Raw genomic sequence first — 25,499 nt, forward strand, 5'->3', positions numbered from 1 at the left:
CAAATTCAGGAAATACAGAGAATGCCACAAAGATACAAAGATACTCCTCGAGAAGAGCAACTCCAAGACACATAATTGTCAGATTCACCAAAGTTGAAATGAAGGGAAAAAAAAAATGTTAACGGCAGTCAGAGAGAAAGGTTGGGTTACCCACAAAGGGAAGCCCATCAGACTAACAGCGGATTTCTCAGCAGAAACTCTACAAGCCAGAAGAGAGTGGGGGCCAATATTCAACATTCTTAAAGAAAAGAATTTTCAACCCAGAATTTCATATCCAGCCAAACTAAGCTTCATAAGTGAAGGAGAAGAAAGGGGCTGAGGTTGGAAACAAAGATTTGGAAATATCCAGCATGTAAATGATAGCTGAAGTCACAAAAATAGATTTTATCATCCAGGGTAAATGTATAAAACATAAATATATGACATCAGTAACGCTGATGGAACTGTGGGGAACACTTACATTTATATAGTAGAAAAGGATAAAAGGTTCTGAGAGGAGGAGGAGATTTTTAAAAAATAGGGCTGTGAAAGCCAAGGAAGAACATGATTTCAAGAAAGAAAGGATAATATCAAGTGTTTAAAGAGAGCAAGAACTGGAATGAATACTAAAACGAGGAGACTAATTTTGGCACACAGGACTGGTGACCTCATCAAAGTATCAGAAGAGCAGATGGCATTAGATTAAAAAGTGAATGGAGTATTGGCCCATGAACAGATGAGTGGATCAATGAAGTAGAACAAAACTGTAAGGTGAGGAATGCTGTAAATTCAGCCTATTCTTTTAAGAAGTATAGCAGTAAGGAAAAGAGAAAGGCAAGACGTAAGAGTCAAAGCTGAGGAAGGAATTTTAGCATAGAGGAGACTGAAATATTAGAAGACAAAGGGAAAAGAACCACCATGGGAGGAGGATCTGAAACTCTAGAAGAGGTTACATAATTTACAAAAAAACGAAACACAGGTCCTAGAAAAGGAAGGATGAGAATTAAAGAACTTAAATAAGGGTTTCAGTCTTGGAAATGATTAGCTGAATCTCTTCCATCGAACAGCAGGGACGGGCATGAGAGCAACAAAGACAGATATTAGAGGAAGGGGGGAGGGATGCTTGGGGAGTGTGTCTGATGGCCTTGATTTCTCCATATGGGGGAGAAAAGGCTAAGTATCTCATGAGAGGTGGGAAGTAGGTGACACAGTAAGTGTGGTAAAGATATTGATTAGCTCAGGGGGTAGGGGTGTTAAAAGGACGTAAGAGATTAGGTACAGACTTGCTAAGCTATACCATGAGCCTAGCTGAAGATGGAACTCTTACACTTGTACTAAGTAGATGAAAAACGATCCAAGTCCTTCCAAGAATGTGTGGCAGCACAGGAGGAGGGACACACAGCATGCATTCTGGGTTTAAAATGGGCAAATGAGTTGCAGAGGATGACCAAGAGGAAGAGGGAAATAATGTAGGTGCTGGTAAGAGAGAAGTTAAATTAACTACCAAAGAGGAGAAGGGAAGAAAAGGGAAGAAAAAAGTCAGGAGCCGGGTGAAGACTGGAAGAACTGAAAAGGGTCCCAGGATGAAAGGCTGAAGAGCAGGTTTTGCAAGAAGGAGGAGATTTTGGAGACAGAATATTTCAGGTGGTCTTTTCTGGATCAATTTCCAATTCTACCTTAATCCCCTCTGTAATAAACAGAAAAAAACAAATCCTTGGTAAGCAGTGGGCTTCCATATGAGATTCCTAAACTTATTTTTTTAAAAAAACTTTTAACCATTCTGCCATTTTTGGGTATTTCTACTATCATAAATTAGAAATGCATTGTGACAAGCACTTTTGTGCTTCTCATGTTCGTATTATTTCTCTAGAAGGGATTCCTACAAGTGAAATTATTGAATTAAAATATATGAACACCATACTTTTGAATTACACTATCAAGAGTAACACGCTTAATATTTTAGCCATCCAGACTTCACCCTCTATAAACTTTTAAATAAAAACAACATAATGCCATACACATTATTTTGTAACATGCTCTTTTTTAAACTTAATATTTTAAATCTTTGAAATATATTTACCTTAGCTTCTTAATGACTGCCCAGTAATCCATTTTGTGACATCACTTATTTAACCAACCTTTTTTCTAACAAACATTTAGACTATTTCTACCTTTTTGCTACATAGAGAATGCCATAAGGAACATTTTGGTAACATATCTTTGCAAAACTGCCTAATATTTCCTTGTGAAAAAATTAATAAAACTAAAATTAGGCCATGTATGGTGGCTCATGCTTATAATCCCAGCATTTTGGGAGGCTGAGGCAGGAGGATTGCTTGAGGCCAGGAGTTTGAGATAAGCCTGGTCAGCATAGTGAGACCCCATTATGTACTATTAAAAAAAACTTTAAGTAAAATTGCTGGGTTAAAACATATTTTTTTAAGGCTTTTGATACATACTTCAGACTGTACCCCAGAAAAGTTATACTAAAATGGCTCAATTAATGAATATCACTTTTGTTTATAATCATTGCCAGTCTGATAGGTGGAAATTCACAACCTATTTTAAAATTTACATTATAAAAATAAAAATATTTTCATGTGTATATAGGTAATTTACATTTGCATGTGTGAAAATTTCATATCATTTGTTCATTTTTTTAAAACCAGAGCTGATCATAATCCTGAAAGACACAATCTCAGATGCCATGATCCAGAATGTCAAAATCCCAAAAGATCAAAATCCTGAAAGATAAAAAAGTCCTTAAAGTCTAAAATCCCCAAATCACAATCTTGAACAATTAAAATTTCGACTGTTGAAATCATGAAAACTGAATTCTAGGGAGGGAGGGGATTTAGGGAAGGGACTTCCACTGTGTTTTCAGTTGTATGAGGCTAGGTGCATCACGGTAGGTGCATCCTGTTAGGTGGAACTATTACCTTGTTGCTGTCTTTATTTGGAAATTAAGTACAGTTTAAAGGAGATGCATTATGGATGCCAAACTGACAAGGGGTGGATTTATGGTCTTAATTTCAGTTGTTGACTTGACTGGATTAAGGAATACCTAGAAATCCAGGATATTATTTCGGGTGTGTCTGTGAGGGTGCTTCCAGAGATTAGCGTGTGAGTCTGAGTGGACTAGGTAGGAAAGATATGTCTTCAATGTTGGCAGGCACCATCTAATTAGAGAGAAGAAATATAGAAAACAAGCTGGTCTCTCTCTGAGAGCTGGGACCAATTTTTCTCTTGCTGCCGTGGACATCAGAACTCCAGCCTTTAAATGTCAGGATTTACACCTGACCACCCCTGCTCCCTATACTCCCACTCCCTGGGGTTCTGAGGCTTTTGGCCTGGATTGAAAGGTAATGATTGGTTTCCCTGGTTCTGAGGCCTTTGCAATTGGACTAAGCCATGTTACCAGCATCCCAAGGTATCCAGCTTGCAGGCCTGTTGTGAAACTTCTCAGTCACCATAAGCACATGAGCTAGTTTCCTAATAAGTTCCTTCTCGTATTTATTCACATATCCTATTGGTTCTGTCTCTCTGGAGAAGGTTAACTATTAAATAATAGAGATTTGGTCCTGGGGAAGTCCAATATCATTCCTTCTCACTGTATTCCTTACAATACAATGGAAGAGATCTGTGAAATTGTTCCTTCAAAAAAGGGTGTGATTAAGTTAAGCATACAATGATACCTAACGGTTTAAAAGCTAATTATTATCGGTGCTTTGAAAGCAGAAAATAATTGAATTGCAATGGCTGAGCAATAACCAGGTTTTCCGGTGGACAACACATACTTACAAAATTTGTAGATCACAACCACTGTCCAAATACAAGTGCAGCAGGTGTTTCAAAGATTATAGAAATGAAAACGCAGGTAAAAAAGAACTCTCCCCTGCCAAATTATTCAATCATGTACAACATCTGCCCCTTCACATATAGCACCAATTCACTATGCTATGCATTTCATCTTCGCATAATTTTCAATACTGGAGGTATGAACTGGGTGAAATTTTGAGGAGAGTTAATTCATTTTATGAATATTTTGCAAATTTGACTCCATCAAAATATATTATCACAATGTTGATTTTGTGTATGTAAAAACACTGAGGCCAGGCCTGGTGGCTGATGCCTGTAATCCCAGCATTGGGAGGCCAAGGCAGGTGGATCACCTGAGGTCAGGAGTTTGAGACCAGCCTGGCCAACATGGTGACACCCTGTCTCTACTAAAATTACCAAAAAACTAGCCAGGCATGGTAGTGTGCACCTGTAATCCCTGTTACTCAGGAGGCTGACACAGGAGAATTGCTTGAACTGGGAGGTGGAGGTTGCAGTGAGCCAAGATCATGCCACTGCACTCCAGCCTGGGTGACAGAGGGAGACTCTGTCTCAACAAAAAAAAAAACCAAAAAAGAACAACAAAAACATTGAAACTTTATTAATAAATGAAGATATGTCCTTTTTGTACATCTGCATTTGTGAAAAAAATTTCTTGAGATCTTGGCTCTTTGGGCAACTGCATATATGGTGATGACACATTGAGATTTTCAATCAATTTTGTCAAAAGACTTAGGTTGCTTGTCGTGGTATTTCAGATGACCACAATTATCAATTTAAGTGTACAGAATTATCAACTATGGAGATATACGTTTATATATTTCACTTTTAGAATTTTTTTTTTTTTTTTGAGATGGAGTCTCCCTCTGTCACCCAAGCTGGAGTGCAGTGGCGCGATCTCTGCTCACTGCAAGCTTCACCTCCCAGGTTCACGCCATTCTCCTGCCTCAGCCTCCCGAGTAGATGGGACTATAGGCGCCCTCCACCACATCCAGCTAATTTTTTGAATATTTAGTAGAGACAGCGTTTCACCGTATTAGCCAGGAAAGTCTCGATCTCCTGACCTCGTGATCCACCTGCCTTGGCCTCCCAAAGTGCTGGGGCGTGAGCCACTGCGCCCGGCTGAACTACTTCTTTTATAAATATGGTTTATCTGGCTCATAACTGTTACATTTGTGTGACTGTTAGTATATCTGAGTGTTATGTCTGTAAAAACGTATGTTATTACTGTCTGTTTTAGCATGTAAATAAAGTGGCCATGAAATGTCATGTATTAAAATTTTATTTTTAATTAACATAATTGGACAATTTATGGTATACATAGTTATTTTTATGTTTCCTAAATCAATCCCCTTTTAAAATGTAAATAAAATTTTTTTTGTTTTTTGAGATAGGGACTCACTCTGTTACTCAGGCTGGAGTGCAGTGGCACTATCTCAACTCAATATAGTCTTGACCTCTTGGGCTCAGGTGATCCTACCACCTCCGCCTCCCAAGTAGCTGGGATTACAGGAGTGCACCACCACACCCAGTTAATTTTTGTATTTTTTATAGAGACAGGGTTTCGCTATGTTGCCCAGGGTGGTCTCCAACTCCTGGGCTCAAGAAATCCTCCCACTTCAGCTGCCCAAAGTGCTGGGATTTGACTGGGCTCACGACTATAATCCCAGCACTTTGGGAGGCTGAGACGGGTGGATCATCTGAGGTCAGGAGTTTGAGACCAGCCTGATCAACACGGTGAAACCCCATCTCTAACAAAAAATACAAAAGATTAGCCAGGCGTGGAGATGGACGCCTGTAATCCCTGCTACCTGTGGGGGCTGAGGCATGAGAATCGCTTCAACCCATGAGGTGGAGGTTGCTGCACCTGACCAAATAAATGTCTTTTAGAGAATTTTTTAGGATTATTTTTTCCATAATTATATTTTCAGGATTTTGATCTTTTGGGATTGTGATTTTTGAGATTTTAGACCTTAGGGTTTTTGATTTTTTGGAATTTCAACATTTAGGATTGCATCTTTTGGGATTATGGGCCAAGCCCTTTTCAAACTGGGAGGTTCATGTGTTTGTGTGTATTTGTAAGACCTGGTTATATATTCAAGCAACTTTAACTGCTTTGGCTAGATGAATATTAGAGGTATTTTTCCGAGTTTGTCTTCTCATTTTGTTTGGATTTATTGATGTATTAAGTCTTTTTTGTTTTCTTTTTTAAATTAATTATTTTTTAAAAGAGACAGGGTCTTGTTATGTTGCTCACGCTGGTCTCAAACTCCTGGGCTCAAGTAATCCTTCCTGCCTTGGCCTCCCAAAGTGCTGGGATTATAGGCATGAGTATTAAGGCCTTTTATTTTATGAGATGGAGTCTCGCGCTTTGTCACCCAGGTTGGAGTGCAGTGGCGCAATCTCAGCTCACTGCAACCTCCACCTCCCTGGTCCAAGCAATTCCCCTGCCTCAGCCTCCTGAGTAGCTGGGATTACAGGCACATGCCACCACGCCAGGCTAATTTTTTTGTATTTGTAGTAGAGACTGGGTTTCACCATGTTGGCCAGACTGGTCTTGAACTCTTGACCTCAGGTGATCCTCCTGCCTCGGCCTCCCAAAGTGCTGTGATTACAGGCATGAGCCACCGTGCCTGGCCTGAAACCACGATTTCTTAAGGAGAAAGAACAGTCCTTCGTTTTTCAAAGCTGTTTTCTGTGCTGTATCTACCTACTTAAATTGAAAACATAGTAAGAATCAAGACTACTGTTTCTAAAAGGAGATTAACTCAGACTATAAGAACATGTAAGGATTATAAAATGCCTTTTATTGTAATATTAGTTTGGTATTACTTCGTTAAGAGTGCCTCTAATAAAATCATAAGATAACCTTTTATCCTATTATGAGAAGAATTTCATTAAAGAATGAAAATAAAAAAGCTAATATACATGCATCCTTGCAAATTTGGAACATGTTAAATAAATAAGAGGAACACTTGAAGATGATCTAGAAAATTCTGAGATTTCCAGAGAACCAGGCCTGGCAACATTATCACAGATGAGTGGTATCCCATAAAGGAAGTGTAGACTACCAAACAAACTTAATCTAAGAAAGACAATACTTACTATTCCAGAACTAAGATCATTTCTGATGCAGTCTCATAAACTTCATGTAAATTAATGACCCAAGGATTGTCCTGTGCTAGTTCAAGTACAGCAATTTCATGAATTATTTCCATCCGACAATCTTGGCCTTTTCTTCTTTTTCTCATGAACTTTGCAGCAAATTCTATCCCAGAATCTTTCTTTATACATTTCCTCACCACTGCAAATTTCCCCCTAGAATTAAACAAAAACATTCACTGTTAAAGTTGACAACTTTCCACAGATGGAAGATTTCAACGAAATTTCCAAATAACCATTGGTAGATATTCAAATTTAGCTCATATACAATCACAAAAGTAGAAATATCACTTAGAGATTTATATAGGCTACATCTATAGATTTATGGATTTATCAAATAAAACAAAATGTATAAATCTGCACAATTCATTTTCTAAATAAAGAATAACAAATATTAAAGTCCATATTTTTTGCAGAGTTACACATAACTTAATTTTTGGCACATTTGTACACAAAATGATTTAAGTCTTTAAAAAAGCCATTTGAGGCCAGGCATGGTGGGTCACCTTTGTAATCTCAGCATTTTGGGAGGCTGAAGCAGGTGGCTCACGTGAGGTCTGGAGTTCTGGACCAACCTGGCCCACATGGCGAAACCCCATCTCTACTAATAATACAAAAATTAGCACATGATGAAACTCTGCCTCTACTAAAAATACAAAAATTAGCCAGGCATGGTAATGCTATGCCTGTAATCCAGCTACTCAGGAGGCTGAGGCATGGGAATCGCTTGAACCTGGGAGGTAGAGGTTGCAGCGAGACAAGATCATGTCCAACCTGGGTGACAGAGTAAGACTCTGTCTCTGGGGGCGGGGGGTGGGGGGAAGCCATTTGATTTTTTTAAGAGAAATTGGTCACCAGAATCCCTAATGCGATGAATTTCACTGCATTAACTGACTCTAAAGAGCACTATCACTTTCTAAAGGTAAGGATCTCACTCATATATCATTTTAACTAGAGCATCAGCTAGAAATGTTGTATTTTCTCACAAAGACAGATATAACAAAGTGTTATCTTGATGCATTACTATTTGTCATTACACTAATAAGCAGGTAAACCAGGGACTCAGTATAGCATACTGATTAAAGGTATGAGCTCTAGAATTAAACCTATGTGGCCTTGAACCCTGTAAGTGGCACTTGACAGTAACCTTAGGCGGTTTATTTAACCTCTTTTAGTTTCATTTTTCTTTTCTTCTTCTTCTTCTTTTTTTTTTTTTAAAGAGACCAGGTCTCTCTATGTTGCTCAGGCTAGTATTGAACTCCCAGCCTCAAGTGATCCTGCTAGGATTAAAGGCATGAGCCTCCATGCCCTAAGTCTCATTTTTCTAATCTGTATAATAGAGACATAAATGGCATCTACTTCACAGGGTTGTGAGAATTAAATAATATATTTCAATTGCTTAGCATGGTACTTGCCACACAGTAAGTGCTCAATAAAATATTATTAATCACACAAACATCATTAAGCTGTGATAGTCATCACCCATAAACATCCACTGAATCCTTAGGTTGAAAGACAACTTAGAAATCATATAATATTTTACCTAACGCCAAATGCCAATGTCTTATTTCAGACTGTGAGGTAATCTTTTCCACTACTGGGTACATGTTATTATAATAAGGTCTTCACTACAAGACTAAACCTGACTTCAGCTGAAGGGCTACAGTTAGGGTCCTTTGCTGAGCAGTACAGACCAGACCTCACACTCTTTTCCACATGGCAGTCTATCAGATAGTGAACACAGCAAACACCATCTGTTAGCTGCCATTCCCTCTTCCCTTTCCCAATTTGCAATAAATCCTCATCACCATAGGGTTTTTTTTTTTTTTTCTTCCTTTATCAGATAGGGTCTCACTCTGTTGCCCAGGCTGGAGTGCAGTAGCACCATCATAGCTCACTGCAGCCTTGGACTTACGGGCTCAAGTGATCATCCCACCTCAGCCTCTTGTATAGCTGGGATTACAGGCGCGTGCCACCATGCCCACCTCCCCATAAGGTTCACTTCCTATTATGGCTCATCAGAAAATGTGCTAACCAAATCTGAAGCAACTAATCCAGGTATAATCAATCAAAGCATTACATCATTATTACTTTTGTTGCTCTTGGGACAATACAACCTAAGATTGCTTGTTAAAAAAACTTGACATGTTTTTCATATTTCAAATTGGGCTGATAAACTACCTAGATTTTTTCCACCTTGAATTTTTGTCAAGTCAGTATCCTCATACTACATTTCAAAAATGATTGCTAAAAAATTAGGAATAATCAACAGCATGAATAGACAACCTACAGAATGGGAAAAAATATTTGCAAACTATGCCTCCAAAACCGGTTGAGATCCAGAATCTACAAGGAACTCAAAAAACAAGAAAAAAACCAACCCCATTAAAAAGTGGGCAAAGGACATGAACAGACATTTTTTTCAAAAGATGACATACAAGCAGCAAACAAACATGAAAAAATGTTCAAGATCACTAATCATCAAAGAAATGCAAATTAAAACCACAATGAGGTACTGCTTTATACCAGTTGGAATGGCTGTTAGTAAAAGGTCAAAAAAAACAAACGCTGGCGAACATACAAAGAAAAAGGCTTATACACTGTTGGTGGAAATATAAATTAGTTCAGCCACTATGGAAAGTAGTTTGGAGATTTCTCAAAGAACTACCATCTGACTTGACTATCCCATTACGGGGTATCTACCCAAAGGAAAAGAAATTATATGAAAAAGACACCTGTACTCATACGTTTATCACAGCCCTATTCACAATAGCAAAGGTATCAACCTGTGTCCATCAGTGCATGACTGGACTAAAAATATGGTGTGTGTATGTATCATGGACTAATACACATCCATAAAAATAATGTCTTCTGCAGTAACGTGGATGGAACTGGATGTCATTATCCTAAGTGAGATGACTCAAGCAGGAAGTAAAAAACTGCCTGTTTTTACTTTTAAGAGGGAACTAAATGGACAGACAGGCATACGGAGTGGAAAACAGACCAAAAGGTGAGAGAGTGGGAAGGGGGTGAGGAATTAAATACTACCTATTGGGTACAATGTATACTATTTAGGTGATGAGCACACTAAAAGCCCAGACTTCACCATGACCCAATACATCCATGTGACACAAATGCACTTGTACCCATAAATCTATTTTTTAAAAAAAGCTTTCTAAAAAATTAAGTGCAAGGCTTTAATTGCCCTGTTAAATTCTTTTTTGTTGTTGTTTTTGAGACACAGTCTCATTCTATTGCCCAGGCTGGAGTGCAGTGGCACGATCTCAGCTCACTGCAACCTCCACCTCCCCGGTTCAAGCAATTCTCATCCCTCAGCCTCCCAAATAGCTGGAATTACAAGCGCATGCCACCATGCCCAGCTAATTTTTTTATTTTTATTTTTTTTAGTAGAGATGGGGTTTTGCCATGTTGGCCAGGCTGGTCTCGAACTCCTGACCTCAAGTGATCCACTCACCTTGGCCTCCTAAAATACTGGGATTATAGGTGTGAGCCACCGTCCCTGGCCTGCCCTGTTAAATTCTAACTTCTAGGCTTTGAGCCAGCATTCTAGACTACTGACATAATTTTGAGTAGTAATTCTTCCTTCCCAGCGATTGTTAACTGCAAATATAATTTTCATTTCTTCCATGTTTTTATCATTAGTAATATAAATGTGGAATGACAAATCCTTAGGCAAAGGCCTATGGCTGTTCAGTTTGGAAACAACGTACCTAATAGCACCCTTATTCAGATCAAAGTTCTTTTGTTCACAGAAATATGAAAGACTTCTACAGATATTGGAGAGAGTAACTATAAATGAATTCCTCAAAGACTAATACCTTTCATTTTATCCCACAAAATCATTAGGCTAACATCTCCATCAAGTTTTAAAAGGTTCCCAATGATCTCTTAATTCCTTTGAGAAAGAAAACAATTATTAATAATTTGATATTTTCATACCTACATGTCTGAAGTTAAGAGAAAAGTTTAATTTGTAAAAAATTCGTCTGAAATGAAGCCTCAACATATAATTGGCAGCAAACATGTTCCTGGTAAATTAGAAATGACTCAGTAGAACGGCCCTCAAACACATATCACACATACAAATGTTTACTGTTGCCACATCTGACATTCAAAGCAATAAAGTACTGTGCAGTAAGTAAAAAACTACTTATTACATAGCCTGAAAGTATATTTTTAAGGACCGAATGGGAAGACAGCTAATTCAGCAAACAGAATTGGAACTCAAAATTGTATCAGTAGTCTAGAACGAAAGATCAAAATCTAGAAGCTAGAATTTAACAGGGCAAATTAAACACGGACTCACACACATTGCTAACCTGTGAACTCTGGGAGCCCTGTTACGGAACAGCCATTGCTAAATTCTGGGGCCTCTTCCCCATACTTACTCATCTGCTGCTCATGCTCCTCACCCATTCCTTTAGGTGCCAGAATGCAGTTCCCACGGCTCTCTTTTCATATCAGTGACTACTCTGACACCACCTCTGTTCTTCTGGAAACATTCCTCACAGTTCTAGATTTATTATTTTCTTTCCATCATATCCTGTACTATACTGGGGTCAGCAAACTTTTCTGTAAAGGGCAAACAGGATGGTAACTCTTTTTGGCTTTGTGGACCAGAGGGTCTCTGCGGCAATGACTCAAGTACACTGTTGTAGAACAAAAGCAGCCATACAAGAAAGGTAAATGAATGGGTGTCTTTGGCTTCCAATGAAACTTTTACGCCGAAATTTGAATTTCATAAGATTTTCACGTTATTAAAATATTACTCTTATTCTAATTTTTTTAACTATTAAAAAATGTAACACATAAAAAATGTAAAAACAGCTTGTGAGCCTTTCAAAAATAGGTGGCTGGCTGTAGTTTGCTGAACCCTGCTCTACCCTTTCAAAAATAGGTGGTTGGCTGTAGTTTGCTGAACCCTGCTCTATCCTATGCTGAATAAAACTCTTCCATCATTCTAACACCACATACCACTGAAACTGACATCATGACAGCAGCTCGCAATGATTTGAGGAAGCATGCATGCCTTCATCTCTAAATGACTGGTGCAATGGGAATGGGACCCTTCAAACCATTCAAAGAGTCAGAGGAGATAACAACAGATTTCTTGGAGCTGTTCTACACAGCCACATTGTATAAAGAAAACATGAGATTCAGTATTCAAGCTGCAAAGTCCCAGTGTATATGCTCAGAATTACATTGACAGAGTTCCCTAAATTCCATACCTCAAAAGGGTTCCAACATGCATATTTTACCATGACTTTATGGTAAAAATTGTGACTATACCTCAACCTTTAACTTTAGGTTATTGAGTCCTCTACAAAACATTTTAAAAATGATGTTTCTCTGACATTAGGGGCCATGGTTATATATAACTGACTTGGGGCTGATGAGGTCCGAAGGGCATGTTTGCTGCACATCTACTTTTTTTGTTGACTCAAAAGCCAAACTTCTTCCTAGAATATACAGTTGCCATGCTTTTCAGGTTTATTTTTTCATTTCAAAAACATCTACATTTCACTAATAGGTACAAAACTGGGAACTTAGGTTTTCATTAAATATTTTGGGATAAATATCAGAAATGAATACATTTCAGAACTACTCATTGAAAACATATTCCAGAGAGGTGGGAAAGGTAAGATACATAAACAATTATAACAAGAGGAGGTGACATTTGATTGAGACCCACCAGTCCAAGCTCCTTAAGAACTTTGCATTATCAGTGCCTAAAAACAGTGCTTAGGGAGACAGGGGGTATCTTTAGGTAGGTATGTTTGCTAAGGAGTTTGGGCTTCATCAGGCTTAAAATTGGAACCTATTAGAATACTGAAAATAACTGTTTAAAAAAGATAATTCTGGCTGGGCACGGCGGCTCATGCCTGTAATACTAGCACTTTCGGAGGCTGAGGTAGGCGGATTGCTTGAGCCCAGAAGTTCAAGACCAGCCTGGGCAACATGGTGAAACCTTGTCTCTACAAAGAATACGAAAATTAGACGGGCATGGTTGTGTGCACCTGTGGTCCTGGCACTTGAGAGGCTGGGATGGGAGGATCACTTGAGCCTGGGACAACTAGGCTGCCGAGATCATGCCACTGTACTCTGGCCTGTGCAACAGAATGAGACCCTGTCTCAAATAAAACAAAACAAAACAGATAATTCTAATAGTGTTATGAAGAGTAGATTGCCAGTGATAACTAGAAACAGGCCAATAAAATAATTCAAAGCAGTAGGCCTGCACTCAAGTACCAGCAGTATGGACTGGGAAGACAGAAAACGTTTAAAAGACACTTAAAGTCAAGATTTATTAGCACTCCCTGGCAGGTGTGAGTTGTAGGCAGAGATGAAGGAGAAGGGAAAGGTGAAAGTCACGGATGACTTTCAGATTTTTAATATAGGTACTATGTAAATGTGGTACCAGTTATAGTACTGTGTAATGTGGTACGAGTTATAGTTGGACAGAAGTTTGAGCTGCCTTTTTTGGTAAAGAGAATCCCATTTATTGAAGGGATTCCAAATATAAATTCAAGTGTTGGATTATAGGCAAAGGTGAAGAGATAATAGAATATATAACATTCAGGTAAACATCAGAAAACACACATGCTAATTTGAGCAGTACAGAGGGTAAGTAAAATAATGTCCAAGGTCCTGTTTTATTCTAGGTTGAAGTGCTTTGCTTATACCTTTATCATATTTATGTCAATCTTACATATTACAACTTGTTGTACTATGTCTCCCAGTTGGATTGTGAGTTTCAGGGACCTCACTTATTATTCATCTTTTTATCTCCATAGGGCCCTGCACATGGCAGGTGTGCAAATATATCAGCACACCTAGTATATATATTGCTCTTATTATTTTGTTAAATAAAGGTTTTATGGCAACTTAACCTCATGACATTTAATATACTGGACTATTTGCCATTCTCTCTTCACTGAATTTTTCTACCGCTCTGACTTGGTGTTTTACTGACAATGGTAACTACTACTGAAATTCCACCCATTCTTTACAGCCCAACTGAAATGTTATTTCCCCCATAAGACCTTCCAGTGGCATATCATCTTGCCTATAAGGGGACAGTGATCGATCTGTTACATTGGGAATAGCTTCCAGAGCCTATGGTAGTGCGCCTTTATGTACTTGATACATAAGTACAGTATTTGCCTAATTACACTGGGGTGATGTCTTTTTTCTTTTTTTGAGACAGAGTCCCGCTCTGTCACCTAGGCTGGAGTGCAGTGGCATCATCTCTGCCTCTCAAGTTCAGGCAATTCTCCGACCTCAGCCTCCCAAGTAGCTGGGACTACAGGTGCGTGCCCGGCTAATTTTGTATTTTTAGTAGAGATGAGGTTTCACCATGTTGGCCAGGCTGCTCTCAAGCTTCTGACCTCAAGTGATCCACCCACCTTGGCCTCCTAAAGTGCTGGGATTACAGGTGTGAGCCACGACGCCCAGCCGAGTGATGTCTTAAAGGTAAAGAAGTTCCATTCAAGAAACACCTAGAATGGATTTTGTCTTCCTTACCGCTGAAAGGATCAAGGAAAAGACCCTAGGCGTAAAAATCAGTGAGTCCATTCAAATAAGACATTAGCATGCGTGATAAGAAAAGGCAGGGCTTTACAAGTCAAACTTGGTTTTAAATTCTGGCTAATACCTGTGTAATACTCGGCAATTTATTAATCCTTTGGATCCTGGGATTCCTCATCTGTAAAATAAGATCAATGGCACTTTACCATACAGGGCAGTGAAGACTATACAAAACTGCATCTTTAAAGTGTGTAGCATTCAGCAAATGATCAGTAATCAGTGGCTATTTTTATTGATTTTGGCATTAATTTCAGATCTATGATATAACCAATGATAATTTTTAAAAAAATCATAGAACAGGAGTTCTGGGGGTGAGCTATTTAGTCTACATAATGTATAAATTCTCTCAAGAAATCTAGTTAACTTCTTACTTACCTGAAGAGGTGACTCAATGACTATAGCTACTTAGTTTTCTAATGCATTTGGTTCAATAATCAGATTTTATAAAACTGTGTCATCTATAGTTTTATGAAGAGACTAAAATTCAAATTCTTAAATTTATGTATTTTAAATTAATTTAACATTTTAAGCATGAACTTTTCAAAATTGAACAGCTGACTGACTTAAAGTACCTGTCTGAGAGCAGAAGCCATACTTTCCAAGCAACTTTATTGTTGAACCACAAATATGGCCAATTTTCTTTTATCCATCCAAAGTATCAGATTATCCAAAATTGTTTGTAAATAAAATTCTTCAAACTAATGACGAGTTGTCAAATCTTAAATAACATCTCTGTTAAAGCAATTTCTGCATGGATATTACTTAATAAAGGTCTTTATTTCTTTTTTTTTTTTTTGAGACGGAGTCTCACGTTGTCACCCAGGCTGGAGTGCAGTGGCGCGATCTCCGCTCACTGCAAGCTCCGCTTCCCGGGTTCCCGCCATTCTCCTGCCTCAGCCTCCCGAGTAGCTGGGACTACAGGCGCCCGCCACCACGCGCGGCTAATTTTTTGTATTTTTAGTAGAGACGGGGTTTCACTGGGTTAGCCAGGATGGTCTCGATCTCCTGACCTCGTGATCCGCCCGTCTCAGCCTCCCAAAGTGCTGGGATTACAGGCTTGAGCCACCGCGCCCGGCCAGGTCTTTATTTCTTAAAAAATAACTTATGACACATGCTTAAGTTGTTGTCAGATACAAAAACTGAAGCTATTACCTACAGCCATAAATCTAGGTAAGGATACACAGTCCCCAAAATACCCACCCAGAGTCCCCTTTCAGTTTGAATATTCTTATTCTCTGAAAAAAAAAATCCTTTCTTGTCCCTGTTACCCCTACTGCTCTGAGGGGAAGGAGATAGGACATCCCTAATTTACTTCAAGGCCTCAGTGGTGACTTAACTATATGACACTGAAGCTTGACCATGTTTGTTCCAACGTCAAACTCATTAACATATCCTTTCATTAGAATGATATGAAATTGCTTTAGTCGTAAGATATGACTACAGATTATTCTTTGAAAAATATGTGTGGTGTAATGAGAATGATTTCAAAGTCAGGAGTCCCAGCTCTGTTATCTCTCACAAGACTTAAACTCTGTCTTTGTTTTCTCATCTGAAAAATGGGACTTTCCAAACAGCCTTGTGGTGAGAATCAATGAGATAATGCATGTGAAAGCACTTGCAAAACTGTAAAGCCTGCACACTTATAAAGTACCTGTTTCAGATGGGAACTTGTATTTGTAATTTTTTGCCTTAGGAAAATCCAACTATTAGCATGCATTGATATTTTTAAAGTGTTCTTTTGGCTTTTTTTTTTTTTTAAGAAAAAATTTATGAGTATATTAAAAACATTACAGTTGAGGACTAGATAATGAAAACAAATGTAAGGCAAATCATTTGATATGAAATTGGTGTATCTTTAAGTTCCTAGAAACATCTTTCTGTTCCTATATTATCAATAAACTCAAGGGAAATCAATGTGAAAAAATTCTCAGAACCCAAGGTCATTTCTCTTGTGTGCCCCAGTAAGGAAATCGTCAATATGGTTTACACTGGCATACATCCTGACTCAAAGAAAAGTAACAAGCCTTAGGAATAACCAGTCAAGCTCCAAGTAATAAAACAATGTTTTACATCATATATTTACTCTTACTTATGCTGCTATGGACTTTACTGGAGACATGAAAGAATGTGACATTTCTTAAAACGATCAACATCACATCCTGTCATTACTCTGGAATCAATGTTGACCATTGAAAAAATTCTCTTTGAACAGTGATCTCATTGAAAATTTTAGATCTGTGATAACACAGTAGCACCTGAAAAAGATCTATTTGTTTGAACAGTTAACTCTTCACACCCCTTCTGCATTTTACTAAATGAAAGGCCACAGAATAAAATGAAAAAAAAAAATCTGTTTTTCTTCCCACATTATTAAAATATAAACGAGTATTCTGCAAGTTCTTTATCAGAATGAGATTAATTAGAGTTATATCAGAAATGCAACCAGAGTTAATAGTTGGAAAAATAAGTTTTCTACCTTATCAAAGATCAAGCAAAAACACACTTAACTATATGTTAAAACCATAAATACAGGCAAAATTTATAAACCTTAAATAAGGACTGCTTATAGCACAAACAGAACTTTCACTTCCTGAGACTTCATTACTTTTGACAGAAATAGAGGCAAATTTTGAGATTGTGCAGGTTTTCTTTTTTGGTTACATTTAAAATAATAACGTTTATTGAATTACACTATGAATTACATTTACTGAGTGCTTCCCTTAAGCTAAGCACAGCCTTAAGGCTATGTGTTTTACTTAATTCTCTCACCAACCCTATGAGGCAATAAGCGGTTAGGTAATGCACTCAAGTCCACATAACTAGTAAGAGCCAAGATTCAATCTCACACTGTCTGACTCCAAAGCCAATATTCTTAAGCACTGCATTAAACTGCTATGCGATAAAAAAGGGTGCCACAAGGAAAAGAATAGATTTAATTTTATTTTTCAGTTCCAGGCTCTTATATCAAGTATTTATCTAATAATTGCATTGTTATGCTGCTTTATGACCTACTCCTTTTGTAAAGAAATTTATGTAAGAAAAGGTATGTACCACCACGCCCAGCTAATTTTTGTATTTCTAGCAGAGACGGGGTTTCACCACATTGGCCAGGCTGGTCTCGAACTCCTGACCTCAGGTGATCCATTCGCCTGAGTCTCCCAAAATGCTGGGATTACGGGCGTGAGCCACTGTGCCCGTCCAGTTTTCCTTCTTTCGGGTAATATGGGTTACTTCAGAATGTTTGGAATGTCGACAAATTAGAATACACAGCTAAGTCATAGTTCCCTTCACCTTTTGTCACAATTAAAGTATGCACAGATCCAGTCAACTAGGGCCTAGCAGTGAAGTAAATCTTGCTCCTGAAAGGTATTTTTCCTTTTGTTAACATTTAGGAATAAGTAAGACTTTGTTAAGGTAGGATTCCACACTCCCTACCCCGCCCCCCCCAAAAACTATTTCCAAAAGTTACCTTAATATGTGTAAGGCAGTGTGTTTTTAACATTACAACCAATGTTACATTGTTTGCCTTTTCAAGACCCCAGCTGAAGGCTGTTCCAACTGTCAGGCCCTTTCCCATTACAACATGGTGCTATTTTGCAACCATGACAAATGCTGGCAATAATGAGAACATTTACTGAACGCCATGTGGCAAGCCCAGTGGTATGCGCTTGACAGGCATGGCATCTTCAGGACACCTCTGAGGTAGGTAGTGTCATCATTATACTGATTTTACGGATGAGGAAAGTGAGGCTGGGGAGTCTAACCCCTCCAGAGGAAAACACAGCAACCAGGGCACGAATATGAACTCAAGTCTGCCCCCAAAGCCAGAGAATTTAACAACTTCCCCAAGCTGTTCTCAAGGAAGAGTCCCCAAATCCCACAAAAATCACTCGATCACCCCTCTTCAGCATGCAAAATGTAAAGCATCCGAATAGCCTGCACTTGCAACTTCGGAGACAAGCTCTCCCTATTCCCACAAAAAAAAACGGTGGGCTAGGGTAGGGTGAGGGGAGAAGGGAAGAATCGGTTCCCAGCAAAGTAAAAAGAGCGAGAAAAGGGCCAAGCGCCTACGAAAGAAACCAATCTAACTCGAGGCAAAGGGACCTAAATATTTTAGAACTAAAAAGGCACAAAACCAACCAAGAAAACGAAAATGAATTCAGCAGAAGACCGACACAAGGTAACAGAGCACCGGTGCAAAGGAAGCTGTCACAACGGATGCTGTATTTTATTAAAACCACACAGAGAGACCAAGAAAGTCGCAAGAGTTGAAGGAAAAAAGCAAAGCCGGCTCCACAGACCTCTGGTTTTCAGACCCGCTGCTCGGGGTGAAAAGCAGAGCGCGGTCCGCACCTTCTCTCGTTAAATCGCCATTCGAAACGCCACAGAGAACCAAAGGGCTGAGGAGAGGAAAGTGTCCGCGCCTCCGGGACCGCCATCGAGTTACCATCACTCGCTCGCTGGGCGCGGCGCGTGGTGGGGGTGGGGAGGCGCTGGTGCGACTCGGCTGCCCTACTCGCCGTCAGCACCCAAGTTCGTGCCAAGTCACAAAGCGCGTTATCGGCAGCAGCAACGCCACCTCAGGCTCGCCGCCGGGGCCCCGGCGCTTATCGGCGCCAGCGTCCCGCCCCGCGCGTCCGGAAAGGTTCCGCGCCGGGCCCCGCCCGTCCTCACCTGCCCAGCTCCCGGCCCGGGCACAGGCTGTAGCTGTCCTGGAAGGGCTCGGTGCGCACCGCGGCGCGGATCTCTGTCAGCAGCCCGCGGGCCTGTGGCGGCGGCGGCGGCCGGCACGGCACGCTCAGACCCCGGCCGGCCCGGCCCGAGCCTGAGGTGGCGGCTGGGGAGGAGCTGCCGCTGCCCGGCTTCTCCAGAGGGATCATGGTGTTCAGGCCCGCTTCTTTCCTGGCCGCCTGTTCGCTCTGAGAAGCCGGAGGGTCACGGACCCGCCCCCGGCTCCTAGTGCCGGTCCGCGGAGCCTTCAAACACCCGCTCTCCCCAGCGCGGCGCTCGGACTGCGGCAGGCAGGCTACCGGCAGCTCGGCCCCGCCCATGGCCCCGCGCCTGGCCCCGCCCCGTGACCATCCCGCGCCTGCCCTGCGCCCTGCTTTTGGCCCCGGCCAACCCCACCCCACGTCCGCCCCGCACCTAACCCCGCCCCTCCCCGTCCAAGCCTCACTCCGTGGCTGCCCCGCCCCCTCGCTGAGCTCCTGCGGGGTCCTGAGCGCCCGATGCCTCACGCGCGCCCTCTGCAGCTCGGGGGGAGAAGGTGCAGCTTTCAGGACGGCCCGGAGGCTGGAGGCGACTCACAGCACCACCCTTTGGCCAGGACTGCCTACTGCGTTAGCAGAGTTGTGCACCTGTTGAGCATCTGAGTCACAAAAGCTGACCTTCGGTTAATAAAAGGCATTTGAGCTGTAAGCGGGACTTCACGTGGTGGGAAGGGGTGATGAGACCCTGATCTCCGTACACTGGGGGAGGGGTCTGGAGGCAGGAGTTGTATAAATATTATTAACCCTGCACGCCAGCCCTTTGAAATAGACACTATTATATCGTCTGTAGTCGTCCCTATATTTACTTTAGAGGTCTTCTCATCCAGTCTTACGACTTTAATTACCATCTATATGCTCATGACTACAGAATTTGTATCTCTAGCTTTCAAATATTTCCTGAACTTCAGAATGGTGTATTCAACTATGCATTTGGCATCTCCACTTAGATGTCAAATTAGCATCTCAGGCTTAACATACACAAAAGTGAGTTCCTGATTGGTCTTCATGAATGCACTCCTACCCAGCTTTCCCCGTCTCAGTTTTCTTCATCTCCTTCCTTCTAACTCTTCAGGCCAAAAATCTTGGGATGAGCATTGACTCCTCTCTCATGCCCATCTGCAGTTTGTCAATGCGGCATTTGATCATTTCTCTCTATTTCCACCTTACCACCATGGCCTGAGCCACCGTTATCTCTTATCTGGATTACTGTGATAGTTTACTAACTGGACCACCTGCTTCCATCCTTCTTCCTCCCTAATGCCGCATAGTTCATTTTCAAGGCAATGAGAGTGATCTTTTAAAAATCGAAACCAGGCCGGGCGCGGTGGCTCACGCCTGTAATCCCACCACTTAGGGAGGCCAAGGCAGGCGGATCATGAGGTCAGGAGATCGAGACCACCCTGGTTAACACGGTGAAACCCCGTCTCTACTAAAAATACAAAAAATTAGCCGGGCGTGATGGCGGGCGCCTGTAGTCCCAGCTACTCGGGAGGCTGAGGCGGGAGAATGGCGTGAACCCGGGAAGCGGAGCTTGCAGTGAGCCGAGATGGCGCCACTGCACTCCAGCCTGGGCAACAGAGCGAGACTCCGTCTCAAAAAAAAAAAAAAAAAAAAAAAATCGAAACCAAATCGTGCCACTGCTCTGCTCAAACTGTCTCGGAGTTTTGCTTCTGGCACTGATAATATTAGTTTATTTGTGATCAACATTCTCACTAAGAAAAAACAGAAAAGTTGGCAAAAGTTAAAAAATTCCTCTCCCAGCAAAGACTTGGATGACTGAAATCCTGGAAAGATAGGCAGCTCAGAAAGCTGCCACTTTTCCCATGAGGTATTCGATGATTTTAAAGCAATGGCTGGAAGAGTGAGAAAGTAAGCAGAGCTTTCAGCCATCTCATGGGGTTGGGGAGAAAAAAAAATGGAGTTTAGGGCCTATTTAGGATGAGGGGCTGGTAAGCAACTAGGCTTTCAGCTGGGACTCCGAAGGGCTATACCCTAGGGGCCTGGATGAAAGGGAAGTAGACCCAAGGGGCGGAAGACCAGCTTCAAAGGCAATAGTAAATATTCTCTCTGGTGAAAAAGAGCATCATCCAGAGCCACACATTATCCATATAATATTTTATACACCATGTCTGAAACTTAATTTAAACAAAGGACACAGAATTGTCTTAAAAACTAAGGGAAAAAAACAGAAATAAAAACCAGATCCAGATATTAAAGTTTAAAGACAGATTTTAAAATAATTCTGTTTAATATCTTCAAGAAATTAAATGACAAGATTAAGAGTTTTCAGCAGAGAACTGGAAACTCCAAAGAAGAATACAATGGAATTTTGGAATTGGAGAAAAAACCACACTAACTAAAACTACTACAGAATTATGGGTTTAATAACAGATTAGATACAACTTAAGCAGGAATTAGTGAAGCTAATAAGCAAAACAAAATATGCAAAATTAAATACAAGAGATATAAAAACTTTATATAAAAGACAAGGTTTCAGAAAGGAAACTATAACACATGTGGTAAAACATTCTAACACACATGTAATTGGAATATCAGGAAGAGAGGTGAGAGAAAAAAGGAAAAGAAGTAATATTTGAAAAGATAATGGCTGGAAATTTTTAAAAATGAATGAACTACAATTATCAGAGTCAAGAAACATTATGAATATAGAGCAGGATTTCAAGCAAAGGAAACCATATCTAGGCACATTGTAAACTACTGAGAAACAAAGTCAAAAAGAAAAGGTTTAAAATCAGCAGAGAAAACAGAGATATAATCTGTAAATGAGCAACAATAAAATTAAGAGCTTATTCTCAGAGAACCAGTGGAAGCCTAAACACTTTCAAATGTCTTCAAAGCGCTAGGAGAAATTACCTGTCAGCCTATATTATATACCCAGTAAAAATGCTTTTCAAAATTAAAAATAAAATACAGACAATTTTATAACCAAGAAACACTAAGATCATCAGCTGATTTACATTAAAGGAAATTCCAAAAGGAGTTTTTCAGGCAGATGGACTATAATCCCAAATGAAATCATGGAGACATCTAAAGGAATGAAGATCAATCAAAGCGTTAATATATGGATAGAAGTAAATACACACAATTTGTATAAAACAATAAAAATGACATGTGAGGTTTAAATATATGTAGAATTAAAATATACACAATAATAGCACAAAAAGTGAGATAGAGTAAATGAAAGTAAAATGTTCTAAAGTCCTAGGATTGTATAGGAATTGATAAAAGTACTTGGCTTTAATACATCAAGAATGAATATTATAATCTCTAGAATAACAGCAAAAGTAATAGAAAAAGAATAAATAACATGTTAAAAAAGGGGGAATGGAATAATAAAAAAATATTTAAAAGATGCAAGAAAGGGAAAAAAAGGAACTCAGACAAGTAGAAACAAATAGATGATCACTTTGGAAGGCCAAGGAGGGTGGCTCACCTGAGGTCAGAAGTTCAAGACCAGCCTGGTCAACATAGTGAAACCCCATCTCTATTGAAATAAAACACAGAAAACTAGCTGGGCGTGGTGGCAGGCACCTGTAGTCCCAGCTACTCAGGAGGCTGAGGCAGGGGAATCACTTGAACCCAGGAGGCAGAGGTTGCAGTGAGCCAAGAATGTGCCACTGCACTCCAGCCTGGGCAGCCAAGTGAAACTCTGTCTCAAAATAAATAAATAAATAAATAAATAAATAAAATAAAAAAGTTTTTAAAAAGCAAAGAAGCAAATAGGTGGTAAATTTTTTAAAACAGGAGATTTTTTTTGCAAGTACATTAAATATAAATGGAATCTATACTCCAATTAAAAGGCAAATGCTATGGACAGAATTAAAAAGTACTATCAATTATATGTTGCTTCTAAGAGACACCTCAAATAAAAGGCTACAGAAAGATTGAAAGGATGGAAAGAATTATGCCACGTAAATACAGGCATATCTCATTTTATTGCAATTTGCTTTATTGTACTTTGCAGATATTACTTTTTTTACAAACTGAAGGTTTGTGGCAACCCTGCATCAGGCAAGTCTACCAGTGCCATTTTTCCAACAGTATATGCTGTCTTCATTTCTTTCTGTCACATTTTGGTAATTCTCACAATGTTTCAAACTTTATTATTACTATTATATCTGTTATGGTGGACCGTGATCTTTGATCTTTGATGTTATTATTGCAATTGCTTTTGGGTACCATGAATTGCACTCATGCAAAGTTAATTGATAAATGTGTGTGATCTAACTGCTCCACCAATCAGCCCCCCATTTCTCTTCCTCTCCTCAGGCCTCCCTATTCTCTAAAACACAACAATATTGAAATAGGCCAGTTAAAAACCCTAAAATGGCCTCTAAGTGTTCAAGTGAAAGGAAGATTCTCATGGCTTTTACTTGAAATAAAATTTGGAAATGGTTAAGCTTAGTGAGGAAGGCATGTAGAAAGCCAAGATGGACTGAAAGCTAGACCTCTTGAGCCAGCTAGCCAAGTTATGAATACAAAGGAAAAGTTCTGGAAGGGAATTAAAAATACTACTCCAGTGAACACAGGATTGATAAAAATAGTGAAACAGCCTTGTTGCTGATATGGAGAAAGTTTGAGTGGTCTGGATAGAAGATCAAATCAGCCACAAGATTCCCTTAAGCCAAAGCCTAATCCAGAGCAAGGCTTTACCTCTTTTCAATTCTCTGAAGGCTGAGAGAGGTTAGGCAGCTGCCAAAGAAAAGTTTGAAGTTAGCAGAAGTTGATTCATGAGATTTAAGGAAAGAGACTATCTGCATAACATAAAAGTTCAAGGTGAAGTAGTAAGTGCTGATGTAGAAGCTGCAGGAATTTATTTAGAAGATCTAGCTCAAGTACTTGATGAAGAGAGCTATATGAAACAACAGGTTTTCAATGTAGATGAAATGGCCTTCTATTGGAAGAAGATGTCATCTAAGACTTTCAGAGTTAGAGAGTAAAAGTCCAGGCTTGATTTCAAAGCTTCAAAGGGCAGGCTGACTCCCTTGTTAAGGGCTAATGCAGCTCGTGACTCTAAGGTGAAGCCAATGCTCTTTGACCATTCTCAAAATCCTAGGGCCTTTAAGAATTATGCCAAATCTACTCTGCCTATGCTCTAGAAATGGAAAAACAAAGCCTGGATGACAGCACATGTGTTTACAACATAGTCTACCTAACATTTTAAGCCCAGTCTGGAGACCTAGTGCTCAGAAAAAAAATAGATTCCTTTCAAAATATTACTGCTCATTGACAATGTACCAAACACCCAAGAGCTCTGATGGAAATGTGCAAGGGGATGAATATTGTTTTCATGCCTGCTAACACAACATCCATTCTGCTCTCCATGGATCAAGGAGTAATTTGACTTCCAAGTCTTGTTACTTGAGAAATTTATTTTGTAAGGCTATAGCTGCCATAGATAGTGAATCTTCTGATGGATCTGGGCAAGGTCAATTGAAAATCTTCTGACCATTTTATATGCCATTAAGAGAATTCATGGTTCATGGGAGGACGTAAAAAATATCAACATTAACAGGAGTTTGGAGGAAATTGATTCCAATCCTCATGGATGACTTTGAGGGGCTCAAGACTTCAGTGGAAGATGCTTCTTACGGATGAGCAAAGAAAGTGGTTTCTTGAGATGGAATCTAATCCTGTTGAAGATGCCGTAAACACTGTTGAAATGACAACAAATGATTTAGAGTATTACATAAACTTAGTTGATAAAATGGTGTCAAGGAAGTCCTACTGATAGAGGCAAGAGGCAGACAAAGGCCTAGGCAGATAGGGAAGGGTCCCCAGAGAATCTCCAACTCGTCCCACAAGTGTTTACATCAGATGTTTTGTGCAGATAAGGGAACCTGCACAGGGGACTTGCCTGAGCATGCCCATAGTGGACTGGAGACCCACAAGCACTGGGGGAATGGGTTGGAGCCATCAGGAATTCGCATCTTATGCAGGGGAGGAGCCTGGCTAAGGAGCCTAGCTAAGGAGCAAAAAAATCCTGCATCACTACTGTGTGGGTAAAATCAAACAGCATTGCATGCTACAGAGGAATCTTCTGTGAAAGAAAGAGTGAATCAATGTGGCAAACATCATTTTTGTCTTATTTTAAGAAATTGCTACAGCCACCCTAACCTTCAG

At 40.0% G+C, this 25,499-nt stretch overlaps 1 protein-coding gene across 1 annotated transcript in view; it reads right to left on the minus strand.

Annotated features, from left to right (window-relative positions):
• Positions 1–19,600, minus strand: part of STK17A (serine/threonine kinase 17a) — a 44,870-nt gene extending 25,270 nt beyond the window's left edge. The window contains exons 1-2 of the mRNA XM_001095883.5: positions 19,261–19,600; positions 6,922–7,134 (exon numbers count right to left, since the gene is read on the minus strand). Of these exons, the coding sequence (XP_001095883.4) occupies positions 6,922–7,134; positions 19,261–19,466 (419 nt within the window). The 5' untranslated portion in view covers positions 19,467–19,600. The remainder of the gene's footprint in view (positions 1–6,921; positions 7,135–19,260) is intronic.
• Between the last annotated feature and the right edge of the window lie 5,899 nt (positions 19,601–25,499).

This window comes from Macaca mulatta, chromosome 3 (genome assembly GCF_049350105.2).
Source record: "Macaca mulatta isolate MMU2019108-1 chromosome 3, T2T-MMU8v2.0, whole genome shotgun sequence".
Taxonomy (NCBI): domain Eukaryota; kingdom Metazoa; phylum Chordata; class Mammalia; order Primates; family Cercopithecidae; genus Macaca; species Macaca mulatta.